General features: G+C 40.5%; 1 protein-coding gene and 1 long non-coding RNA gene across 3 annotated transcripts; one reads left to right on the top strand and one right to left on the bottom strand.

The window, feature by feature from the left end:
• The first annotated feature begins 249 nt into the window (after window positions 1-249).
• LOC133115917 (uncharacterized) lies at window positions 250-18127 on the top strand. The gene is made up of 3 exons (XR_009705838.1): window positions 250-383; window positions 14057-14182; window positions 18028-18127. It is a non-coding gene; the product is annotated as an uncharacterized LOC133115917 (long non-coding RNA).
• On the bottom strand, window positions 14619-25533 carry LOC133115706 (uncharacterized). 2 transcript variants are annotated; one of them, XR_009705837.1, is made up of 7 exons: window positions 24793-25533; window positions 21617-21737; window positions 21342-21520; window positions 20344-20480; window positions 18585-20220; window positions 16501-16637; window positions 14619-16402 (listed from the first exon to the last, which is right to left on the bottom strand). XR_009705837.1 is itself a non-coding variant. In XM_061225391.1 (7 exons), the coding sequence occupies exons 1-7, from the start codon at window positions 24836-24838 to the stop codon at window positions 15797-15799; spliced, it is 1386 nt and encodes a 461-aa protein (XP_061081375.1). In that variant the 5' UTR covers window positions 24839-25458; the 3' UTR covers window positions 14619-15796. The 2 variants fall into 2 exon arrangements, 1 of the variants encoding a protein (XP_061081375.1); XM_061225391.1 differs by having other exon boundaries at window positions 20061-20220; window positions 24793-25458.
• Window positions 25534-26404: the final 871 nt, after the last annotated feature.

Genomic DNA, 26404 nt, shown 5'->3' on the forward strand with positions numbered 1-26404 from the left:
ATCCCAAACTCCCAGCCCGTCCGGGAAATTCTTCCGTCACGGCGGCGATGATGTACGGCCAGAGCCGGTGTGGAGAACAGGCCCCGCGGCATTTAGGCGGATCGATACGTTCGGAGAGACCCGTCCTGCATCCTAAACCACCGAGCGCATGCTCCCCTCAGCAGCGGTCCCCTCCCCTCCCTTCGCTTGCAATGCCCGTCAGCATATTCCGAGCCGCAAAAGCACGGTGTCAGCAAAGTCAAGGTTGCCATGGAGCCGGCCCGGTTCTACAACGCCGGTCCTGGGGTTCTAACGGCGGAACGCGGGAAGGATGATGGACGATTATGACAAGGTGGGCGACGCTGATAATGATTGCGATGGCGTCGATATTGAAAAAGAGCAAGGTAATGTGTCCTGTGGGCAGTTGTTTGCATTACGAGTCTTAAAGTCACACCGGCTGCAGCTCAGGGGGTGAAAGAGTGAGCATCGATCGATACCCAACGACTGATCTGCCTCATTGCGCCGGTGATTAACGAGACCCAGCGGCCCTGCCAGGCATAAATAAAACATGAAAACAGAAAATTATTAAGCCAAATGAGAGGAGATCTATTTTCTTCTTAGCGCTGACATTTTTTTTTTTTTTTCTTGGCGAAAGGGAATTGTTGATGTATCCAATTTGAGGAACCAAACCGAAGTGTAATTTGGCTTTGTTGTGAATTAATGAATTAATCAAAGGCTCCGGGGTTGGAGAGAGAATAACCCAGACGACAAGCTGCGAGGAGCTAATACTTAAAAAAGAAATACAGGCCTATTTCTCTGTCTAATTTTTAAGTCATGCTACAAAGGCTTTCCCCACTCCAGCCACCTTGATTTGATTTGAGTGAGAATGATTAATTTTCCCTGTGATCTTCACATTACAGACCTGGATGTACAACAGGCTTACAGATGAGACGGGGGCAGTTTAAGGACAGCTTTTAAGGCATGAGAAAAAATAGGGTCAACAGCTTGTGGAATGGAACAACATTTTCCGAAATAGGTGGCATAAAAAGAAGGAGATAAACCTTTTTCACTTTTTAAAATAATATATGGGGCTCTTGTTGGTAGTAAATGTTACAGACTTTCAGGGGACTTAAGATGACACAAACTGTTCTGTAATTTACCATACCATTGAATTAAAAGCAAAATGACAGACTTTTTGAATGCACCTGTCGCCCCCTTCCGACACCTTGACGGCACTGTTTTTATCCATGGGTCGTGTGCAAATGATAATCTTGACAATCTTTACAAACATAGCAGCACTACTGTACCTGAGATCGACATATCCTTCACGGTTGCCAAAACACTGCCCTGCCGTGACCTGCATTCAGGACAATGAGTTGCAGTTTAGGAAAGATCTGGAAAGATCTGTATGCTATAGTCTGGCCTGAGAGTGGACATGCAGCGAAAGACTCACGGAAAGGAACCAGTCATAATCCCTCAATATAAAGAACAATGGTCAGAGATTGGTCGATATGAGTCTCGGATTGACAGTGCACTAGCCCTGTCCCAGGTGTAAATGGTTACCATTCATATAGCACCTTTATCCAAATTACGGTACAGTTGATACTTTACACACTCCAACAGCGATTGGCTGTCATGTAATGCACCAACCAGGAGCAATTGGGAGTTAGGTGTCTTGCTCAGGGTCACATCGACACACCCAGAGCAGACTCAAACTGCCAGGCCTCTGACTGCCAGATGACTGCTCTTACCTCCTGAGGCAATGTCACCCCGTAGGTGTGGTTGATGAATCCTCGCTATCCCACTGGTGCTGAGTGTGTTGGAAGGTGGGCTGGACTCACACCAGAACTGCCTACAAGGTATCACCTCTGATCATTTGTGTTAATTACATATCGACAGGAAGTAACTGATTCTCCGATGGCAGTGATTAAATAATCAAGGACATCAGCCACAGACATGTGACCGGGTTTCAACGAGGCACACACCCACAGCCTGGCTGAGCTGTGCACCAATCCCATTGGACAGAACCGTAATATGTATGAGGCTGTCCAATGCTGAATTCAGCTGCACCTACACAATTGGGCGTAGATTGTGAGAGTGAGTCAGAACCACAAACCACACAGAATCACATGCAAAAATCTTTATTTCAGCACTACTCAGACATTTAGTTTTGACCCTACTCCTCTTTTTTTGGCATATAGTGGATGGAAGGGATTGGATGTATGTCATCTTGAGCATCATGCTGAAAAAAACAGCTCAAACTAGCTTTTGTACAAGTTCAGACCTGCTCCATACTAAAACATGTTTTGACCAGCTCAAGCTATGTTTTGAAATAGCTGGTCATTTAAAGCTGGTCATGGATGGGCAGCGTCAGTGTGATCCCGCATTTTTTGCTCATTAACCGTTCACCTTTTCCATGGACATCATGAAATCACCAGAGCAATCCTTCTCTTTGTACTGGAACATGGAATGCTGATTCAAATAGGTTTGTGCTCTGGGGCAAGTGTTGGTCGAGGGCTTGCTGCCGGTGAAAGCTGACACCAATTGTGTTTCTCCTAATTAAACCCCACCTGACCTTGGTGTTGAGAAATCATTAGCTCCCAGCCGTAATCATTGGGCTACAGCTCACACATTTATTTGGCTCTATTTGCATTTGGAAGCTTTCCTTGCACATTTAAACGAAACAAAAAAAGTGAAGGTAACCCTGGTGTAAAATGCAGCTATGACCAGCTTGAAATGACCAACTACCAGCTGTTTCTAAACATAGCTTGAGCTGGTCAAGCCATATTGAGTATGGAGCTAGTCTGAGCAGGTCTATTAGCTACCACCTGTTTCAAAGCCTAGCTTGAGCTGTTTTTTTAGCAGGGAAGGAGGCAATGTAGCTGGGGTTCTGTCTCTCCACTTTTGTGTACCACTGGACCAGGCTGGTCACTTCACTCACCTTGGAACTCAATCAAGACCAGTTGTGCTTGACCAGAAGATGAACACGTTCCACAACTCACGGCTTGACCTTAAATCGACCGCAGCATGATCATGTTTTCCCCACCGCAAACTTTTCTTAATGACAAGTAATGAGATTCATGCAGAGAAAAGTCAGATAAGCTCTTCACATATGAGAAAGAGAGTTACTACAGCAATGTGAGTCAATCCCCATCCTCTGTCCAATATTGAAGTGATTATTGTGGATCCACGTTCAGTTGGTGATTGATTTAATTTCACATGAAATAGCAATTGAATAAATAATAAGTCAGGAGATTACTTAAGACCCAGGCCTTGTTGGTTCAACATGGACACATTTTCAGTAAGCTCAAGGTGCCCCTGGTGGAGCATGGGGAACTAAATCAATCCATAATTCCCAGCAGATCCTTTCTCCATACTGTCTAGTCACACACCAATTATATTGTTTCAAAAGACATTCCTCCAAACCGAAACTACCAAAGGTGACTGAAAGAAGTGCAATTAATGCAACAGAAATTGACATTCATCAACTTCAAATCTTGTTCATTCACATGCTTCAGAACCACAGACAATATATAATCATTAAATTACTTCTCTCATTAGTAATTAAGTTCTTTGTCATTTTAGCTTGAACTTTTCCTTTCCTCATTGGCAGCTGCCTTATTTGCTTAATGAGTCGTTGCTTAGCAATCAATTCTGCATGCAAGTGGCATCATACATGCCTGTTTTAATCCATATCCACATTAGAATAGCCAAGCTGAACAAGTAACACAATTACCTTCCAGACAAAATAACAACAGTATACACTCAGTGAACACTTTATTAGGTATTTATTAGACTTCTTTTTTAGACTTCTACTGCTGTAGCCTATCCACTTAGAGTTATGATGCCTTGTGTGTTCAGAGATGTGTTCAGTCTGTTCAAAGTCACTTAGATCACATTTGTTCCCCATTCTGATGGGTGAGGTGAACATTAACTGAAGCAGGTGACCCATATCTACATGCTTGTATACATTAGATACACTAATCACACAATTGGCTGATTAGACAATCGCAAGTAAGTGTAATAAAGTACAAATGTTCCTAATAAAGTGCTCGCAAAGTGTACATATGGAAACACAGGTTTGCATATTCATTCAAGCACGACAAAAACTTGGGTTGTGACCGAAGAGATTACAAATTGTTTGGAGTGCCTCTCTCTGTTACTTGCAAGGACACATGCATGCACACAGATACACTTGCACACACACAAACACACACACCGACAGTACACACACATGGCAAAATGAGCATGTTTGTGTATGTCATTGTCCAAATGCACAATTACATTGATCCCAACCATGCTGCTTACAAAGAAAAATTGAAATATGTTGTGTACAGCTCAACACAAGCTGTACACACAGTGAACATCCACCATGAGTCTGCGTTTAGCATCCCATTAATTCAAAATCATCTTCTATTTTCATTTATGAATATAATGAAATAATCCATTCCTTTTTAAAATCATTATAACTACTGTATTGAGAAATTAATTACACCAAGGAACCTTCGTGATAAGAACTAATAACTAGTTATTATGGCTAACTCTTTTCATTGCAGTTAAAACTTCCCTCATTTTATCACAAAAGAACAAAGTGCATTCTGGAGACAGATTTTGCATTAAAGCAATTTGGAATATTCCAGAATGCGTAATAAAGGGTCTGACTTCTGTGTAGCTTAATTTGACAAGATTAATTATACAATTAATTCAAAACTCTCCTCAATTATGTGAAAAAAGACTCGCTGCCTTCTTAAAGTTACCTTTCACCTTTCACGAGGCGAGGAGACTGATAAGCAGAATTTCAATTGAGGCAGGAGAAACACAGCATATTTTGTTTCTATTTAAGCCTGCTTGAAGGACACCTCTTTGCACCTTATTATTTTTAATTGAAACCAGACTTGGCAAATGCACGTGCAAGAGCCGTCAGACAACCGCATAGAAGTTATTATTACATTGCACCAATTTACATTGATTTTAATGTTCCCAGGTAGTGTTATCAAGGTTTTTGATGCACGTTTTTATTCAGTAATGAAATGCCGAAAAAATTAATAAGTAATTATCACCTCTGTTTGCACTACAATGATTCAAAGCAAACTTGGATTTTTTTTTTGAAATTACAACTTTATTATCCTTTGTCGTTACAAAGTTTAGGACAGAAACAGCTCTTTTAATAGAAACCACATCACAGTGTGGGACAATATGAGAGAAATAGCAAAAGAAAAAAGCATCTTGGTCAGGACACTCACAGCATTAAGTTTATAGCAAACACTACAGATCGATCTGTGTGCAGATTGTGTGCTTCCAGAAATTAAAGTCTTAGCACCTTTGCCTTCTGGCAATAAACACCTGATTAAACATTCACCAGATAAAATTTAATGTTATTAAAATCAAGATGTGCGCAATTTGTCTGTGCTTTCCTGAATGACAATGCATGCAGGTGAGCTTCGGGGTTTGAAGGGGGAGGGGGGGGGGGGGGGGGGTTGAGAATGGCAGACATCTGTGTCTAAGCCTAGTAACTTTGCATCCATTGACTTTTTATGGATTTGACATTTGCTTCTGCTCATTTATGGTAATCGTGACACTGGAAGAGATGGGGGAAGAGCAGATAGTGCTGCTACTCCTTGGCTGCTGTCAGCTTCTTGCTGTCTCCCAAAGCCTGAGGGACCTTCAGGGATAGCATTGGCCTTACCTACTGCAGTGGTTGATTGGTAATGAGCCCTGGGGTTTCTTGTTGCCTTTGGCAGACCTGTTACAAAGCCATAGCCTGCTGTAATGTAAACTCATCGTGTTCCAAACAGAACATGGGGAAGCGGCCACTTCCACCAGAACATCCATTCAAGTGTAGCTTTTCTCCTGAGGAATGTGGTTTGTGGTTCATAGTTTCTAGTCAGCAACAGCTTCCCCACAGTGGATCACCATTACCATGTCACTGTATGCTGAAATGGATCGTGTATGTGACTTGTACCAAGTTTGACTTTATACGCACACAAAAGCTAATCTGGAAGTCATTTTCTATTTATTTGTCATGAAAGTTGCACTGTTCAAAGAACATAGTGAGCTCACTTCGGAACACGGCGAGTTTAGGTTAGTTGGAGAGTAGAGACACAGGCCTCCTGTTGCAGCAGGTCTGCTCTGTCCTAGCAACTAAAAAGCAGTTATTCTTCCCTGCGCCTTCATTTTCAGTTTTGGCTTCTTTTCATCTTCTGCTGGTGCTTTTGTCAGTGAATAAAATGGCCGTCAGCCAGTTCACAACCCACCCGAGTGTTCTTACTCAGTCCTTACCTGGTTGGTGGCTACGCTGGGCACCGTGCCATACTGAAAGTGCTATCTACCTTCTGCCGCAGCGTTTACTTCACACAGAGGCTCGGATGATCCTCATGTTGTACCATACTGCTCACTCATTGACTCAGCTTTAAAGGGTGTTACATGAAAAACACCCATCCACAACCAACTACCATAGCACGCCTGATAGATTCTCTGAGCCAGGCGCCTCACAGCCTGTAATGGAGGATAGAGTGTAGCGAAGCCCCTCAGAGGAGTCGTTCGGATCCGTTATTCCCCCTCTCTCGCCGCCTTGTGAAACATGGGGTTTGAAATGAGACTGACCTTAATTGGCCCGCAAGTGCAGCACTCAGAAACGTGTAACCCCAGAGGCAAAGAGCTCTCACTGCCCACCTGAGGATCCCGAGCATGTCAGAGCTGTAATTCTACCAGATCCTGCCTTTCCGAAACTGGACTGGACAAGAACAGACCTGCTGGCCTGTGCTTTTAAAAGCCATCTATTTTCGAGGTGAAAACAGGGCTCTAATTGATTCGATGCTCTTTGACCCAAGGGGCCCTGGCCAATGGAAAATCATGGTGTAGTACTGAAAGGGACATGGTCATGACTTGACAATAATTAAATACATTAGTCTGACTCCTCCTTTTTGTCAAAGCAATTCTTGCTTAAAGTGATTTATTCAGCATTAACAGCTCCACACGGCTTAGCTGGAAGCTAAGCACACAACTGACTGCACCTGACTCACCCGGTAATTCTGAACGTGAACATCAATTTCTCCTGATGTTTAATTCAGTAAATTCCTTAAATCTAACTGAAATTTCATCTCTTGTATTTCAGGAGGTTTCTTGACATAAAACCACAACTCTTTTTTTTCCCTAAGAATGACTTAGTGCATAACTGACAGATATTTCCGCTGCAGTTATACAGAAGTTGAGAGAGGATGCATATTTAAACAATGCATAAAATAGAATAATTTACTATAAGTCAAATTCAGCGTGGAAATGCCACCAGACATGAATAAGTCATGTTTAGTTATTAAATGATCTGTTAGCAATAAATATTCTGACTGCATCTCTGGAACCATAATTTTAGAAATATTTTTGTGCTTTTTCAATTTTTAATGTTCGGATATCATCTTGAAAGTTTATCCCTAATTGACTCTTCGGGCAGTGATATTTACAGGAACAGTGTACTAGTGAAGCCAGGGCCCTTGTAAGTATACTTTTTACAGTGATCACTGGCTGTATTCTTCTTTTGATAATCCTGTTCTGGGAGTATGCCTTTCTCTACTTCCCTCTTTTCTGTCTTTCCCTCTCTCTCTCTCATTAATCCTATTGGTACAGATATACAGTACGCTTCAGAATTATTGGCACCCTTGATAAATATGCGCAAAAAAAGGCTGTAAACTAAAATAGAGTAGTTATTGACATAAGTTTTATTTTCCAAAATATTGTAAAGTGGTGTGCTTTATTAATGACTCAATGGGATCAACCAAAGTCTTACATTTTTCAAATAAAAAAAATATTTCCCCAAAAAACAGGTTCCATAAGTACTGGCACCCCTTGTTTATTACTTTATGCAAACACCCCTGGCAAAGATGACAGCCTTTGAGTCTTTTTCTATAATATGTGATAACGTTAGAGAAGACATTAGGAGGGGTTTTTGACCATTCCTCCTTTCAGAACTTTTCAGAATCATTAATAACCTTGGAACACCCCCTCTTCAGTTCAGTTCTGGAGACTGAGATAGCCATTGCAGAACATGGTTGTTGTTTTTATTTTTATTTTTGAGTGGATTTTCATGTTTGTTCAGTTCTTTTTACTGCAGTCCAAGTTCCTGATTTGGGAAGGTTCCGGGCTTTACTCGGTACAAATTGCATTCTTTTCTGTGATTTCACACTTTATCATTTTAGAATAATTATTTTGCGTTACAGTATGCTGAATTATGCAAAACATTACTTACTGTCTGACTCATAATGTTGAAACGTTTGTGTATACCCACAGCTCAAGGCATTGCAAAATAAATGTGTGATATATCTTGTATGACTAAAAATATGATTTGAAGGAAAGATTCACTGACAAACACCTAAAATATATTTTCACATATTATCTACAGACCACACAGATGCAACAAGATACAACATATCTTCATACATTAATACTTGTATTGACAAGAGAGCTATTCCTGTGATTATGACAAGTCATACATGGTGGACAGGAATAAATAATGCCACTCCTGCTCAAAGGACTACATCATTGGGGTCAATTATATTTCAAATCAGTTCTGAAATTCAACTGAAGATCAATCCATTCATTTAAAAATGCTAATTTAGTGAATTGAATAGCAATTCATTTCCTGGACTGGCTGAAGGAAAGTTGAATCGATGCCAACCCTGGTGTATATCAGTATTCAAGCTCTGCTGCCTTTCATTTTCTTACCCATTTCAACATCCTCCATCTATACATGTGTAAGGATGTGTAGATCATGTTGTGTTCCTATCCTTGAATTCGTATGTTGAAAGAGAGAATATGAAAATAAACCAAGCTACTTATATATGGTATTGATGACTACCACAACTTAAATTATGAATGCATTTATGCAGGTTTAGTATTTTTTCCATGCATATCTAAATAAAATAAAAAAAGGATATGTGCTGAATGTTTCTTTTTACCAGTAAAATATCCACTTACAGTATTTGCTATTATTAAGACTATATTAGACTTTATTATTACAAAATTACTTCTACTACAGTAAAAGGGGCCATCACAAAGTGCTAATGTAGCAAAGCACAGTTAAGTGACTTTAAAGGCAATTACTCTGTCATAGTTCTCCTTCTATTTACAGTATTAAAACACATTTTAGTCTTTCTAAATAATTATTTATTACTTTAGTTATTAGAAAAGAACATTTCAAGAAAGAATATAATTTCATATATGAATAATATATTCAGGATCTCTCCAGTAATCTTACAATGCATTTATTTGAATAACGGTGCATATACAGTATGTGAAGTCTAACTTGTTGAAGGCTTTCATCAAGCACGTTATTACTGGTGATGCAAAAGGCTCATGTTTGTATCCCCAGTGATAGCATTTGGCTGGAGGTCACAGTTTTGCCTCGATGCCAAACACATCGAGAGGGATAACATCAGCGAGTGCGCCAAATTAATTATTTATTTTTAATATTGACGTTTTTAATTACAATGCTTAATTGGGAAGCCAGAGCAGTGGCATGCTTTTCAGTGTACAATAATTAATTCATATCAAACAGTCGTTAATGAATGTTAGAGTTTTTAATTGCCGCTCCCTCCTCCTCCTTAAATTGACCTGGTATGACAAACGCAAGTGTCATAGCTGCTGCAGCTCTTTACACATTCTTCAATCCAAGAAAATCCATTTCACTGAAGCCATAGTGCAGGAAAAAAAAAAACAAATTAAGCCTGGATTTCACTTTGTTTGCTAATTAATGGATATAGACAAACATTAAGAGCACAAGAAAAAAGTATTGTGCATATTACAGGCTTATAATGACATATTGAAGTGGATTACATATTCTGCATAGCTGTTGTTCAATACATTAGCATATCAAAAGGAATCTGGCCACTTCACTGAAATGTAAATATCACATATTCTTAATCAATTTTGCAATTTGCATAACAATCCCAGGCTATTCTTGTCTCTATTTTATATTATGTTGTTTTGTGTATATTGGTTTAAAATATATTAAAATACTAGTCAAATTGTTTTGGTTATATGCGGGGGGACTACTTGATGCAATAGCTTCAGACATATACATGAATAATCTCTGTTAAGTGAACAATAACAATTATTTAAACCAAAACAGACAAACACAATGACACTTATAATGAGGCAGTTGTGTTCAATCAGATGTGGCTATTTGTTCAACATTTCCCATCACATCGACACAACATGCATTTAGGTCAACAATGAAACATAGAATGTATCCCAAACACAATACGGCAAACCTTTGTGAAATGCAACAGTTCTACCGTACATGCAACACATCCAACACAAGGACTGTCTATAGGCATCAGAACCTGGAGGGACTGCATTGCATTTTGTTCTTAGTGACAGATGATACAGATAGAAGAACAAAGTTCAACCAGGACGACAGCAGTGATGCATGATGCTGTCTTAACTTAGTTGGAAAAGATGAAAGACAGTATCCAGTTACCCAACTGTAATAATAATAATAATAAATACAATAAATAAATAAAAATAATAATAATAATCGTCATATAATAATTATAATAACCAGTTGCATCATCTCAAAGAACTGCAAATTTATGGAATAGAATGCAAAGGGATTAAAAGCAGTTAAATATTATATACATTAAAATAAAAATATTTTCATCCATATGTGTCTTGCCTGTTGCTGTGTGAAAACTGCCAACTCCAATAAAATTTCGATCTGTTTCATTTTGCTCCAATTTGCCTGTACAGCGGTCCGGGAATTAGCCGTAAGCAGTTTTCTCTACACAAGAAAACGACTCCAATTTCATATTTAATTGAATTCTATGTACACATCAGAACTTGGAGAGGATGGTGTCACGTCTGAAGTTTACACAAAGCATGTTTTCTTTTCTTCTCTATGAAAAGCAGGAGCTCGGAGAATACGAGGAGGTTACAGACGGCCCTCTTTTGCATGCAAATCATAACTGGGTTCCTCATTAGCATTAATGCATGAGCAACTCGAAATGCTTTTAATTTCCAATTTTAGCGAGCAAAGGGGTAATTTGTCACTGTCAGAGCGAAACCCTAAAACGGTCGCAGAGAGAGGGATCCGATGACTCCCCTCTAAATTAGACTCGTAGAGAAATTTCTGATTGGGTAATTGGCCGACGTGCTGTTAAACTGCGTTGCTTTAGAGGCGTAAATAATCCCACGCACGTGCAGAAGAAAATGGCCTGAAAATCGCCACTTCAGACTGTTCTCCATCTCCTGCGTGAAATCGTTCGAGTGTGTCGCCACTCCTCAATTGCGGCAATAGCTCAGTCAGTGTGCCCTCGCTCACAAAAGTAGGCTGAACAAAAAGCTAACTCAGGCTGTCAAATCAACACAAAAAGCAACCTGCCCACAGTCAGCTCTGCATTGTGCTCATTAAAGCAAATTTCAGGTTTTCGCAGAAGTATCATAGAATGCCTATATACCTAAAACTAAATGAGAAAGTTGGAAAGTACAGCATTTAAACTGGTATCTCTATTGACCCTCAAAGAACATTATCCTTGGACTTTCCTAGGGGAAAGCTGTGCTCATTTAAGTTACTGATGAACCATAGAAATTCAACCTTGTTTTTGTCAAACTTATCTATAAAATGCATGTTGCCCTCAAATGTTTCTATAAGTAAAATAAAAAAAATGTTCTGATGACCTTCAAATTGTCAGGCTCAAAATCTTACAGTATGAGACTGAAAATTTGAGTCTCCCGGGATGAAGTTAAAGTTGTTACCCAGGTGAGATAAGCCTGTTAATTTCTTTGTAAGGAAGGTCCAATAATTTATAGTCCAATAGCATAAGATACATCCACCCAATTTCCAGGGATATCACTAGTATATATGGTTAGTTGCTTCTTGTGATGAACCATGATCTTGTGTAGGCGTGGCTCCAATATGAGACAGTTCATCAAGAAAACTCAACTGTTGACCTATAGCATACCATAGCACTGGTTAAATTTTGTACAACACTAATGTCACAAACTTCCCTTTCCAAATATTCTAATCCAGTTATCTCAACCTCAAGTTATTGTGGGCTGGAGTCTGTCGTAGTTTAAACTTTTCTATTTTTTTCAGGACTTCAGTCACCAATTTATATCATAAATTGCTGTGTGGTCATGTAACCCTCACACTTAGTTTCCAAGGTAACATTGGCTGCTGACTGACAGGAAACCACAAAGAACTATGGGCCCTCCATGACAGTAGTTCAAGATCCCTGCTCTACAGTGTATATCTAATTGAAAATGATATTTCCAATACCAATACCAATGCTTATTACTAAAAATAATCTGACCAAAAATGATCACTATCACTGGTTAAAGTTTCTTATTGTAGGAGACATTGGATGTAGGCACTAGCAAACACCAGAACATAATCAAAATTCCTTTCAGGGGGAGTTTTAATTAAAGTTTACAAATACATTGAAACATAAATCCATGAAAGCTTACATGGTGATTAATGAAATACTGTATGTCTGTGATGTACTGTAACTGTAACTGTAATGTTTTTGTAAATCCTTTTTTTTTTGCTCACCAAAGAATTTGCTGTTGCTTAGCTACTGAAATTGTTGGTTACGGTTGTAGTTTTGTCATTGTTATCAGACAAATCAGTGACACTATTTTGAAATTGTGAATACCATCATTGAAAACCTTAAATGCAAATCAAACAGTGCCGCCATTGCTTCTGACGGCCACCAGAGGCCACCTGTTTCCCTTGACTTTTGCTTCCCTGTCGCGTCAGTGGTTGTCATAATTTCATTATAGATTCTTGTCTTCACAAGTTTAGCTCATTTATGTTATTGCCTGCATGTGTGTCCCTGTGTATTTATGTTCCCTGCTTCCCTAGAGTCTCTGCTGAGTATTTGTATGAACTTCCTTTTATATTCCAGCCATTGTATTTCTGTGCTCTATCAGTTTACACTGTTTTTCATCCTGTTCCGATGTTTTTGGATTGTCTCTCAAGTTTACTTTTGTCAGTAAAGATTCTTGATTTTGACTTCATCGCTGTCTCTTGTGGGTTTCTGCACTTTGGTCCCAATACTGACCTCCACTAACCAGCACTAATGTCGCGCCTGTGTCAATGGGGCATCCTAAATTGCCACCAGGCCCCCCCAAAAATGCAGCTAGGACAGTCCTGCCTGGCACGTAAGGGAAGGCAGCAATGGATTCGGGAGCGGTTATGCATCTACTGTGGCAAACCGGGACATATCCGCCTTTCTTGCCTTCAATTGCTGGGAAGCAAGACTAACCACTAGGCTTGGGGAGAGTCCAAGCATGCCAGTCTCCAGCTACCCCAGTTCTGTCATCCAGGACTTTGCTGTCAGTTACCATTAGCTGGGATTCGACTACTGTGGAGCCTTGGAAGTTTTCTTTTTACTCTAGGGCCGCGAGTAATTTTATTGATTGTGATTTTAGATTCTGCTTGTCTTTACCCTCACTGAGCCATTGCTTGTTTCAGCTCTAAATGGATGCGCCGTAGGAGCTGGTCATGTGACACACTGCATAGGACTCCTGCGCTTGTACTTCCCAAAAGTACACTCATAGCTAATCCAGTTCCACCTTATCAATTCACTGAAGCTGCCTCTGGTGTTAGGGCATCCCTGGCTGGTTAAATATAACCCCGTTATAGATTTGGTTAGTGAGTGCATTTGGGACTGGGTGTGTGAGTGTCTGGACTCAATGTCATCTGCTTTGTGCATCTCTGACTCTATCCCCGCGGAACAAGGAGGAGAGCCCGGACCAGTTAAAAGTACCTTGTGAGTACTGGGATTTAAAGGTTTTCAGTAAGTGCTCCCTTTATGCCACCCCACAGACCGTGTGTTTGTGCAATTGATCTCCACCCTGGCACTATTCCCCCTCGAGGGCGCATTCGCTCTCTCTCCCTCCCCGAGACACAAGCGTTGGAACTGTACTTCCAAGCAGCACTAGCCTCCGGTCACATCCAGCCATCCACTTTTCCAGCTGACGTAGGGGTCGGTATGAAGGATGAGGGTCTGCGACCCTGTGCAGTTATAGGGGTCTCAACAAAATTACCAATAAAAACCATTACCCTTTTCTCTTCTCCTTCAAGTTGCTGCAGGGAGCAAAAATCTTCTTGAAAATGGGTCTCAGGAACACCTCTCACCTGGTGCAGATTCGGGAGGGAGCTGAATGGAAGCCTGCCTTCAATACACTGCATGGGCTCTACAAATATCAGGTGATGCCTTTTGGACTTACTAATTCCCCTACTGTTTTTCAGGCCCTGGTCAATATTACCACAACCAATTTGTGTATATTGACAATGTCTTCATTTTTTCCAAGAGCCTCCAGGAAAATGTGTGTGCTGCAAGGCCTCCTGCAGGACCAACTCTTTGTTAAGCCAGAGAAATGTGAGCATTAACATGGGTCTCGCATTTGGGTCCCAATACCGAGCATTATGAAAAACAAGAAATGTATCAAAAGCACAAATATTGTTTGTATCAGAGGAGGGTAATGGTCTTTGAGCACCCTCCAGGTGCTTCTGTCTGGCACATGCCTTTCTGAAGCTATATATAAGTGATTCTGACCATATATATAAGTGATTCTGACCACCAACAAGTCTTGACTATGTCCACTTTCAGCATAAAGAAAAAATTACCTCACTTTGACCCTAATGCAAATCCCTACAATGCTTTTATTAAGTATTTAGCAGTGTAGTTTCAAGTGCATACAAATAAGCGTTGAAACACATTAGGACAACAGCACTGAGAATTTCCATTACTCAGCCAATACAGAGAGGATAAACCTGCATTATTGTACAAACATATGAATAACTGGTCATTTATATTGCTGGCAAATATCTATGGGGAAGTAAAATAGATTAAAAAAAATATGAATTATAATTACAGATGCACAAAGAAATGCATAAACGCATATACCATTTGCCCCACTATAGATCTCAAAAACAGTAAAAGCAGTCATTTGAATGCCCTTTTTACACTGGTAGTGAAAACAAAATAGAAACCACATTATTTTTGCTCAGATAGTTAACGCTTAGATAATGCTAGTATATTCATTTTAACATCAAACACCTACTTTGTGAGTAAAACAATATGTACTACTATGTATATTTATAACCCTGTAAATAGGCCTAATAAACCACAAACAAATAACGATTACCTGCCAGCTAATTTAACAACTACAATTCCAGCGAATAAAAGTGCTTTCCACTTTGGGTAGAAAAATGCAGTTTCATGTGCTTAGGAGACCTACACAATATATTTCCACACAGTATCTCTCCCTACAAGCAGATATTTCACTGAAGCATCAGAGAGCAATAGCAGAGGCCCTGGTATGAACTTACAGCTTACCGGCTTCAACCATGGCCCCTAATCCAATGTACCACACTGTAGCTGGATTTCAAAAATTGAGCAAATTGAGGCCTCCTGAGTGATACCTCCCGCTGAGGCACTTGTTCATGGTGCATTAATGCACCTCATGACCTGGAAGGGATCCTGGCCGTGCCAGCACCAACTGTGACGGCACCCTGGGGGAATGCAACCAGCAGGGTTTCCCCCCCCGTTTCACTACTCAATAGCCCCTTATCTGTACAGTTGCTTCGCCCTGCAGCAGACTGTGGAGTGAAAAGATGCAGAGGCTAACTGCATGCATTTCTGGGTGCATTACACTCCAAATTGGAGGCAGCAGAGATTTGCTGGACTTAGGAAAGTACTGGGCATTCTAAACTGGTTGAAAAAGGGAGACATTAAAAAAAAAGGTTTTCTGTTAATGTTTACCATTATAAGTCGAACAGCCCTGTAAATGTATGTCACAGTGGGTGTGCTAATGGATTTCAGTGGGCAGATGGCTCTGAATTGGTATCGACTAGTTTTGGGGGCTCAAAGTTGGTATAGACTGGTTCAGAGTGCTCCGAGTTCAAATAAACTGGCTTGGAGTGCTTGGAGTTGGCATAAACTGATTTGGGTTGCTCTGAGTTAATGTAGACAGATTTGGGCTGCTCTGAATTGGTGTAGACTGGTTCAGAGTGCTCCGAGTTCAAATAAACGGGTTTAGAGCTAAGGCTCAACATGTTGTCAGTTTTTGGATCACTACTGCTGAAGTCATGTGTGTCTATTAAACCTAGACCATGATGAACTATGCCATATGGCTCATCAATCTGAGCCTCCGGAAAGGAGAGCTGTGGGGCATATCCCTGAACGTGACACACACCTTCCAGAAGAGGAGGCGGGGTAGAGAACCCCATCAAAGCCTCATCTGAGGAGTGTACGATTGGGTGCTCTGACAGTAGCGTTTCCTGTGGAAGCATGATGTAGAGGTTGGTCTTTGCCATGGACTGAACCCAGTTCCTTGTGTTTCTGTCCGCGGAGTCGTCGTCATATTGTTTCATGTTGACATAAGCCTTCTTCTGCAGTGTTTTCCTCTCTTCCACCTTGAAAATCTGCAAACACATATTCAGAGTGTGTGTGTGAGAGAGAGAGCGAGGGAGAGAGCTATGTTTTGGTGACTGTACTGGATGTATGAATGAGTTTCACTCACAAGGTTGAGAGGCAGGCGGGATGGTGGCCGATATATGGATTTAAACCCCCACATAAGGAGCAGCAGTGCAGATATGAGCAACAGAGGCATTAATAACCCCACACTCAGGTGCAGGATCAGCTGCAGGTGCCTATCATCTGGGCAGGAAAGGAACAGGACCAGCATGTGTCACTTAAAATCTAATGTAACTTTTCAATACATTTTTAAGTTAAAGTATAACCCCAAAGTATATACTCACTGGGAACTTTATTAGGAACACCTGTACACCTACTTATTCAAGCAATTATCTAATCAGCCAATTGTGTGGCAGCAGTGCAATGCATAAAATCATGCAGAAATGGGGCAGGAGCTTCAGTTAATGTTCACACCAACCATCAGGATGGGGAAAAATGTGATCTAAATGACTTTGACCATGGAATGATTGTTGATGCCAGACAGGGTGGTTTGAGCATCTCAGAAACAACTGATCTCCCTGGGATTTTCATGCACAACAGTCTCTACAGTTCGCAGAGAATGGTATGAAAAACAAAAAACATCCAATGAGCAGCGATTCTACGGACAGAAACATCTTGTTAATGAGAGAGGTCTGATAAGAGTGGCCAGACTGGTCAAATCTGACAGAAAGGTGACAGTAATCCAAATAACCACACATTACAACAGTGGTATGCTGAAGAGCATCTCTGAACACACAATGTGTCAAACCTCAAAGTGGATAGGCTACAGCAGCAGAAAATGTAATAAGTCTAATAACTACCTAACAGAATGCTCACCGAGTGTATATGCTATGATAACACATAAGCCACAGCAGCCATCTTGAAATATTCCTCCGCATAACATTCTGGGGCCAGTTGCATAAAACTATTTAAGAATAGTCTAAGATGTTGGATCTATCTTATTTTGCCTTATAGACTAAACCTTTTAAGCCGGCTGCATAGAATATTAGACTGTCATAGTTTAAGATCAGAAGGTTAGCTTACCTCCTCCTAGACTAGCTATGAAATAAGTTGGTTAAGTTTCCAGTAAACTCACATTAAAAAGTAGTCTAAGTCCAGACAAATATTTGACAAAAATATTTTTGGGAATTTTATGAATGGGCAATGAGGAGAGGTCACCCAAAGGTTAAGATTTTCAAAAACGCCAATTCTCCACATTATGGACGGATTGGATGCAGTTGAGGCCTGCAACAGCCAGGAACCAATGCTTACCTGCCCTGCTACAGATTTGCCTGGCACTAAGATTTTATGCCACTGGCAGTTTTTCTAATTGTGTGGGTGATTTTATTGGACTCTACAAGTCCACAGCGAACCGGAATTTGTGAACCGGAAGCGCTTTCACCGCATAAACGTCCGAGCCATCTGAGACGCAAACCTGAAGATCACCAACTGTGTTGCCTGTAGGCTAGGCTCAACACATGACTCAAGAATTTTGCAGAAGGTTTTGAAGAGGGGCCTTTGAACAGCATCCTCCTGGGAGACTCAGGGTACCCAGTCAAACCATACCTCCTTACACCCTTCTTATCTCCAGCAGACTGTCTACAAAGCCACTACAACAGGGCCCACTCCAAGACAAGAAATACAGAGGAAAGGTGCTTTGCAGTCCTTAAGAGGAGCTGAGGATGAAGCCTGACAGAGTGTGCAATGGTTGTTGTGCTTGCTTGTGTTTGGTTGTCGTGCTGCACGACCTTGCAAGGTGAGAATAAACTGTAAGGATAAAGGTGCACACTGTTTGCTCCTTCATACATCATTGTATGTGACAAGGCACAAATAAGAATAAATAAAAGAACAAACAGTGCACTTAACCGCATTCACCACATTTACATGATACATGTTAACATTATACAACCCATACCGTTATATCTACCATTCATTTTGTTTATAACACTTTAAATAGGGACTTTGCTCTCCAAGATCTAGAGGGAGAAGCGCAACCAAATGAGGAGCAACAAGACCATAGAGAAGTTGAAGACAGATGGATCTGGAAGAGAAGTCCGACAGAGGATTGTTTATAACTTTTTCTCAAATTAAGACCACTGTGAAATCTCAAATAATGCAAACAAACGTCATTCATTCATTCATTATCCTAACCCACTTATCCTGAACAGGGTCGCAGGGGGGTCTTTGAGGAGCAGACACGGAGCGGTGCGGGGGCCAGAGACGGGTCATTGAGGAGCATACATGGTGCAGGGGCCAGAGACGGTCTCTGGGGAGCAGACACGGTGCAGGGGCCAGAGACGGGTCTTTGAGGAGCAGACACGGTGCAGGGGCCAGAGACGGGTCTTTGAGGAGCAGACACGGTGCGGGGGCCAGAGACGGGTCTTTGAGGAGCAGACACGGTGCGGTGCAGGGTCCAGAGATGGGTCTTTGAGGAGCAGACATGGTGCAGGGGCCAGAGACAGTCTTTGAGGAGCAGACATGGTGCGGGGGCCAGAGATGGGTCTTTGAGGAGCAGACATGATGCAGGGGCCAGAGACGGGTCTTTAAGGAGCAGACACGGTGCAGGGGCCAGAGACGGGTCTTTGAGGAGCAGACATGGTGCGGGGGCCAGAGATGGGTCTTTGAGGAGCAGACATGATGCAGGGGCCAGAGACGGGTCTTTAAGGAGCAGACACGGTGCAGGGGCCAGAGACGGGTCTTTGAGGAGCAGACATGGTGCAGGGGCCAGAGATGGGTCTTTGAGGAGCAGACATGATGCAGGGGCCAGAGACGGGTCTTTGAGGAGCAGACATGGTGTGGTGCAGGGGCCAAAGACGGGTCTTTGAGGAGCAGATGCGCTGTGGGGGTCTGGGACAGACAGGATGAGGGGACCTTGGACAGGGCTAGAGGACAGCCTAGTCTGGCATAGAGGTTCAGTTTTTTTTTGGTGATGGAATTTAGATTATGGGATATAGGGAAAAATGAATATCACATCAATGAAATGTGAAGAGGAGTAGCCAGGTAGCTAGATACTTTGAAGTAAGTAGTTATTGGGACTTACCTGAATAGTTGTCCAACTCATCTGGACTTGCATTTGTTCTCTCTCTCCCACTGACACCACTCTCTAACCCACCGTTAATCCCCAAAACATGGGGGACTCGACCCCATAAATTTCAATTATAAACTCGCTTGTCCGCTTCACTTTCGGCTGAGGTCCTGTTTTCGGATATTTTTTTGGCTTCTGGCACAATGTTTTTGTATCGCTTTTGGACGTCTTTGACGTTCCTCACAACAGCGGGTTAATCTGTTTACTCACTATTTTATATGTACTTGTCAATGTTACGGATCGCTAACGTTCGATGTCACAATGTTTTTGTTTCTTTTTAGTGTCTTAAATCACCCATAATCGTGCAAATTTGACGAAGTCAATCATTTAAGTACTACTCCGTAAAGTGAATCATATGACAGTTTGATGCAACGGCTTAAAGTCATCAGTTTATCAAGTCCTACTTAAACATAAGTTAAGTCTAAGACTGAAGGCTATGTTTATGCAACCAGTCCCAGCAGATGTATTATAATACCCAAAACAACAGCTATGTTACAGTATCTCCAGCAGTATATGTCACCGGGGAAGGGATACAGACTTGCCCGTTTCAGTGAAGGCACAGATCTCACTCTCGGGTGAGATGTAATCATGATACAGAGTGTGGCTTATCCAGATCTTGAAGGACACAGAAACACAGTACTCTGTCCCAGGAGCCAGGTCTTCCATCAGGTAAGTATAAAGTGCTGTTGTCTTAGTGACTACCTATCAAACAAAAAAGTGAGTATTCATGAATAAAAACATGAACTTAAAATAATATTCTCTATTCAGAATACCACTGTACTGTATCATTCGTAGTTGCATTGTCTCACTATCATCAGCACTCACAGAGCAATTTCTTTCTTTTAGATGAATTGTATACTCAATCTTCTCCCCGGCTGTACTGTTCTTAATAAATGGGTGAATGTGTATTCGCATGGAATGAGTCTCTGGAACTAGATGAAATCTTGGAGGATCAATTGTCACTGAAAAAAGAATGAAAACAATCCTATGAATGTCACAGTAAAATGAAACGTGACTGAAATGTGAAATACTTAAATATGAATGTAAATACACAAATAAAAACTGCCTGAATAAATAGTTATGTTTCAGTTAGGATGTTTGGGGGAATTCACCTTGGGACTAATACCTACTTGTACTTATACTTGTGCACAAAACAGCCCAGCCCAGCTAGTTTTCAGATTGAGCAAGTCACATAAAATTGTGACAGGATAATAAATTCACACTAATGTAAGGGCAGCTTTTGACAGTACATACAATTATCATATTATATCCTGCTTGTAAAAGGGTCTGTGCCTGTTATGTAAAGGAGCTTATGTTGTTTTCAGGATGTTGTGCAAATCATGGGAATCAACTTTTCACAATGTGATTTGCCCAATCTGAAAACTAGCCGTGGTGGTAAAGAGATACACCAGCATAACCTAAGAGCATACACTGCTAGATGCAGGTGACGTATGATCGATGGAGTCATTGCGAGCTCAGGACATGGAAGCTACTTGATGACACTTCGCTAAAGATAATTACAGATGGGAACCTTCTATAAGGTTGTCATGCAAATTGAGCCAGCAATGGGGTCAAAGTTCAGTACAATTTATGTCTCAGCGATGGGTACAACTATGATAACGGCAACATCAAATTGCCCATCGTTCGAGTATAAACTAAAAGGCGTTTAGACCGACCATCGACTGTGATAATCGATGGTGGCAACAATCATATATCGGCTAACTATAATCTGGCCTTCACAGTATATATTTTATGTTTCACCATTGACACAGATGAGCACATGTCAGAGTACACTGAATTCTGATTGGTTATGCAGGTCTTACTGTCAGAATATGGCGTCATGGTCATGGTCGGTACCCAAACAGATTCATTGCTGTGACTGATAGCCCTCACTCGGCCGCACATTAAGTGTTTCACATGTCTCATGTTCTTTGTGAGGTCACACTGCATCGAAGAGATGTTCCAACATTCTTCTTTCTGTGTCCATCTAGAAGCTCCGTGTCTAATATCAAAAAGGTATATAATATACAGTATATGTAACTTTATTCTATGTACGCACTCTTTACAATGATATGATGTTCCACTGAACAATACTCACATTTTATACTCCACCTGATACAGTGTATCACTCCTATTTCCTGTAGCTGGTTCCCACGTGAGGAGGGTCATCAGGTTTTTAAATGAGAATTGAACTGTGCGTGGCGGATGAAGAACACAACCTTTGGAAGATATGCATGCGGTTACTTTTTACAGGGTCTCAGGAAACAGAAAGTTCATTCTCATTGGAAAGTTTTCTGAAATCCAGAATGTCTACACAGACATCAAAATAATTTTGGAAACTTCATAACTTGAATTACACAACAAAACTAGAGATTTCAGGCAATCTGGGAGACAGGCCACATTCAATCCCAAAATTATAAAACTGAGAAAGCACCTTTGACTTTATGATGCAGCCGGGCATTTCATCAACATATTTGCCAAGTTTTGAACATACTGTATACAACCAATCAAGGAAGAAATGGTTCGGCATTTGAGTATACTTGCTGCATATTACATCTGATTGCAAATAGCCCTTCTGAAAATTCCAGCTACCAGCCTAAAATGGAATTTACAGTAGCTGAAATTTGGTGATGGACTGTTGTATGTAGCAAGCTGGACATGGCCTGGCAGCATGGTTGCTATCCCAACCATGGGATTATGTTTTCTATGTTCAGAGGTTCTTGTAGAAGTACTCTACTGTCCTCTAGTGGAGGAATCATAACTTTGGTTATATGTTTGAGTGAGTGTGAATGGGAACAGGTAAGATAAATGTGTCTGGGAAGAGGTATTTGATTTGGAGGTGTAATGATATGCTTTCACTATGAAAATGAAGTCATACCTAAAGCATATCGTATTTTATTGGCTTTTAGTTGATTTGGTTCAGTTTAATGTTTTTATTTTTAGTTTATTTTTCATATTGCTTTTATTTATTTGATTCTGCTTTCATCACTTTTTCCCTAATGTTTTTGTTTTAAGATATTTTTACTATTTCAACTCTACATCTCTTTTCCTTAGAAACACTTTGGGCCACAAATAATGACAAATAATGTGTCAAATGTTGTTGTTGTTGTTGTTATTATTATGTATGGTATAAAATCTCTAGGGTATTTTGTACCTTTTTGATCTTTATATGAATGTGTGATGAAGCAGAATTCACAAAACAACTATTCACATAGTTAGTGGCTATGGCCGTGCAGTCCATTAGTATTTGGACAGTGACAATTCTGTATGCCAGCACAAGTAAAATGCAAACTGTCAGCTTTAATTTGCAAGTATATACATCCATATTGGGAGAATCATTTAGGAGTTGAAGCCCTTTTTATACTGGCCAAAATGCGGGGACCCAAAATGGATAAGTGGCTGTTGGCTATTTGTGGGCCAGCTGTATTTGTATATGAAGTCGTTGTCATTTCTCAACATGAGAACCGAAGAAGCGTCAATGCCAGTAACGCAGGCCATTATGGGGTGGAAACATCTGAATAAATTGATAAGACAAATCAGAGATATAGCCAAAACATTGGACATGTCAAGATCAATTGTGCATTGTTAAGAAACATAAACCCGATAGACCATGTAAAATGCCTTTTCAACTGTTGAACCGATCAAGAACACATTCTATGATGAAGATATATACGTATGAATGTTATAGTCTGAAATAAAGAGATAATTGGACCAGAGTTCACTGCAAGATGCAAACCACTGGTAAGCCTCATCAGACAGATTTCAATTTTCTTAAAAATAGAGTTCTGGAACAAAATCTTATGGACAGATGAGTAATAACTTGTACTAAAATGATGGAAAGAGGAAAGTTTGGAGAAAGAAATGAACTACTCATGATCCAAATCACCCCCCTCATCTTTGAAACATGGAGGAGGTAGTGTAATGGCTTGGGAGTGTGCATATGGCTGTGAGTGGAGCTGGCTCATTTGTCTTTGTTGGTGATGTAACTTCTGATGACAGTAGCAGAATGAATTCCGAAGTATACAGAAACATTTTATCTGCTCAGATCCAACCAAATGCCTCAAAATTAATTGACTGGCACATTGCAGCAGTACACAAACACACTACTAAAGCAACCAAGCAGTTTTTCTCGGCCCAAAATTGTATCTGGATAGGCCAAGTCAATCACCAAATCGGAATCCCATTGAACATGCAGTTCATATGCTGAAGAAAAGACTGGAGGCAAAAATCCCCCAAGACAAATAGGAACTGAAGTTGGCTGCCGTACAGGCCTGGCATAGCATCACCAGGAAAGATAGTCTGCCTGGTGATGTGTATGGGTCACAGACTTCAGACAGGTCTAACAAACACTGGAAACCTTTTAGGGGAATATCCAGCAAAGGAATAGGTTATGTTTTATTCAGCTTAAAAAGGAATTTTACACAGGAAAAAAAGCCTACCTAACAAGTGTTTTAATCATGTAATTAATCTTGTTTTTTTTTTTCTATGAAAGTAGAACAGGTTAGCTTGTTCTAAGCTACTGCTTGCTTGGCAAGCAAAATTTTCACACCCCACTGGCAAATCTTGAAATGAGTAAAAACTGTCTCAAAAAGTACATTTTGTCTCTGCATTAGCTGTGGGGTGATCAACATTACATGCACAAGCTTAGACAGACCCAGCCATGTGTGTGAAATTGAATTCCGGTCGGGCAAAGAAATCCGCAATGGGACATATCTTACAAAACAAATTAATAAATAAATAAAACTTTCAATAACAATATGTTTTGCACCCTTTAGACTTGGAAGCCAAATAAGTTAATGAGAAGTCAAGACATGATTAGACTCTCCTCCAAATTTTGGGCATTTGGATCATACTGCCTTTTACTGGGCACTGGCAGAAACATTGTTGGGTGCTGTCTGAGGCCAGGGACTATCTGTCACAACTTCTTTCCTTCAGATGGAGTTTATTCACCTGAAGTTCCCCCGGGGAGAAATAGTTATTGTATTCTATTCTATACTGAGGACAGACCAATTGTACAGAAGCATGAATCTAACCAATCATTTCAGTAATCCATGAAGCAAAACTAATGTTCTCTATTGGCAATCACTGCTTTGCATAGTAAATACTTATTTACAATAAAACAATGATTTGGTCTCCGTTCATAAATATGTGTTATTATTTCTAATTAATGTTGCTTAGAAAAAGTTCATCATTTCACATTAGATCTATTCCTTTTTCAGATTTATGAACGTCCTCAAAATTAAGATAATTCATATAATTAATAATAGCACTTACCTGCATTTGTTATTGTAAGAAGCAGTGCGACAAAATGAGAAATCATGGTGGCTTTTGTTTCCTTGGACTCCGGCAGGTATTGATATGGAGAATAACTTCCTCATTAGAACCATTTAAATACTTCACTTCCTTTCTTGGTGATGGTGGTTTTGTCTGTTGGATGCAGATTGGTCAGAAATTAAATGACGTTCAGAGATTAAATGTAAAGGGACACCTGCGGTTGGTTGGTTATGTCCAGCCTCTGCTTGTCAGCCATTCTGAAAATAATACTTGTGTTTCCCCTCTGTTAAATCTGATAAGAATAACGAACACAGCGAAAGTGGAAACAAACAGAATCGTATAATAGACTATCGAGTGGGATGTGCTGTGTGAATATGGCGTAAACAGAAAATAGTATACTTCTTATACTTTGTAATAATAATAATAATAATAATAATAATAATAATAATAATACACTGGACAAATAAGCATATGAAATAATGTACAGCGATTGCCTAACTGTCATAATCAAACTACTATACTGGTTGTGACTAACGGAATTTGCCTTCAAATCGTATTTAAAGGCATACTATATGCAGTTCATTTCCTTGCATCCCTCCTGTGTTTACATACAAATAAATGTCTATGCCCCGATTTTCTACCCCGCCTACACCCAAAGATGATTATGTTGGTAACTTAGCTTTGTAGCACAGATTCCCTTGTGATAACTGCGATAGCAATGAGCTAAGAAAAGCGAGGTCTAACATGTTTCGCAAAACATCTTAATGTAGTAGTCGCTTTCCACACAAGCCATTTAGGGAACTATTTCATTCACATTATAGTCATAGACTACTAGCTATAGTTCTTAGTAAAGCTAGTCACTAACAAGTATTGCTCTTCCAAAATGCTCAACTGATATATCCGAATGCAAAAATCACATGCAGAAAAGTTACGGCATAGCTAACTTTAGCTAAATATTAGTGGTGAATGAATGAACCAATGCCAGCCAGTGCCACTGCTGCTAACACCAATGGATTCCACGCTGCTCTAGCCTGCCTCGAAGGAAGCATTGCATAATTGTCGCTATTATTTTTTTAAATCAGACATCTCATTCTTCTGAAAGTCCGGGAGTCATAGAGCAGTAGTACTGTGCAGTGGGACCCAGCAATCATGTCCAGCCAGATGATGTATAAAATTGAACTGAGTTAGCTAATAACGGCAACTATCTAATGTTATGGAATGCCGGCCAGCCACTTGATTAATTGTTAGTCACCAAGGCTAATCTCTCGCAAACTCAGCTGCCAATTCTCACAAGTCTCCTCTTGCCCTCCTCCTTCTATTGGATCATAAAGCGTATTAATTCAGTGTATTGGACACATTATACAGATATAAAGAAGCGGCCGAAGGAGTTTTTAGAATTAGAATTGGAGTCGACTGGGTGTAAGGGGCAGCCCATGTGAAATTTGGGCTGCCCGAGTGCGGTTTCAACATCCCCAAGCTATTTCAGACAATAGTAATTCAAACCCTTGGGGAATGGGGTCACTTAATGGACAATGGATGGATGGATGGACAATGAATAGTGACGTTAAAATGCAGACTGTCACCATTTGAGGTGCTTGCCCTTCTGCTACTT

The sequence above is a fragment of the Conger conger genome, chromosome 1, assembly GCF_963514075.1.
Source record: "Conger conger chromosome 1, fConCon1.1, whole genome shotgun sequence".
Taxonomy (NCBI): Eukaryota; Metazoa; Chordata; class Actinopteri; order Anguilliformes; family Congridae; genus Conger; species Conger conger.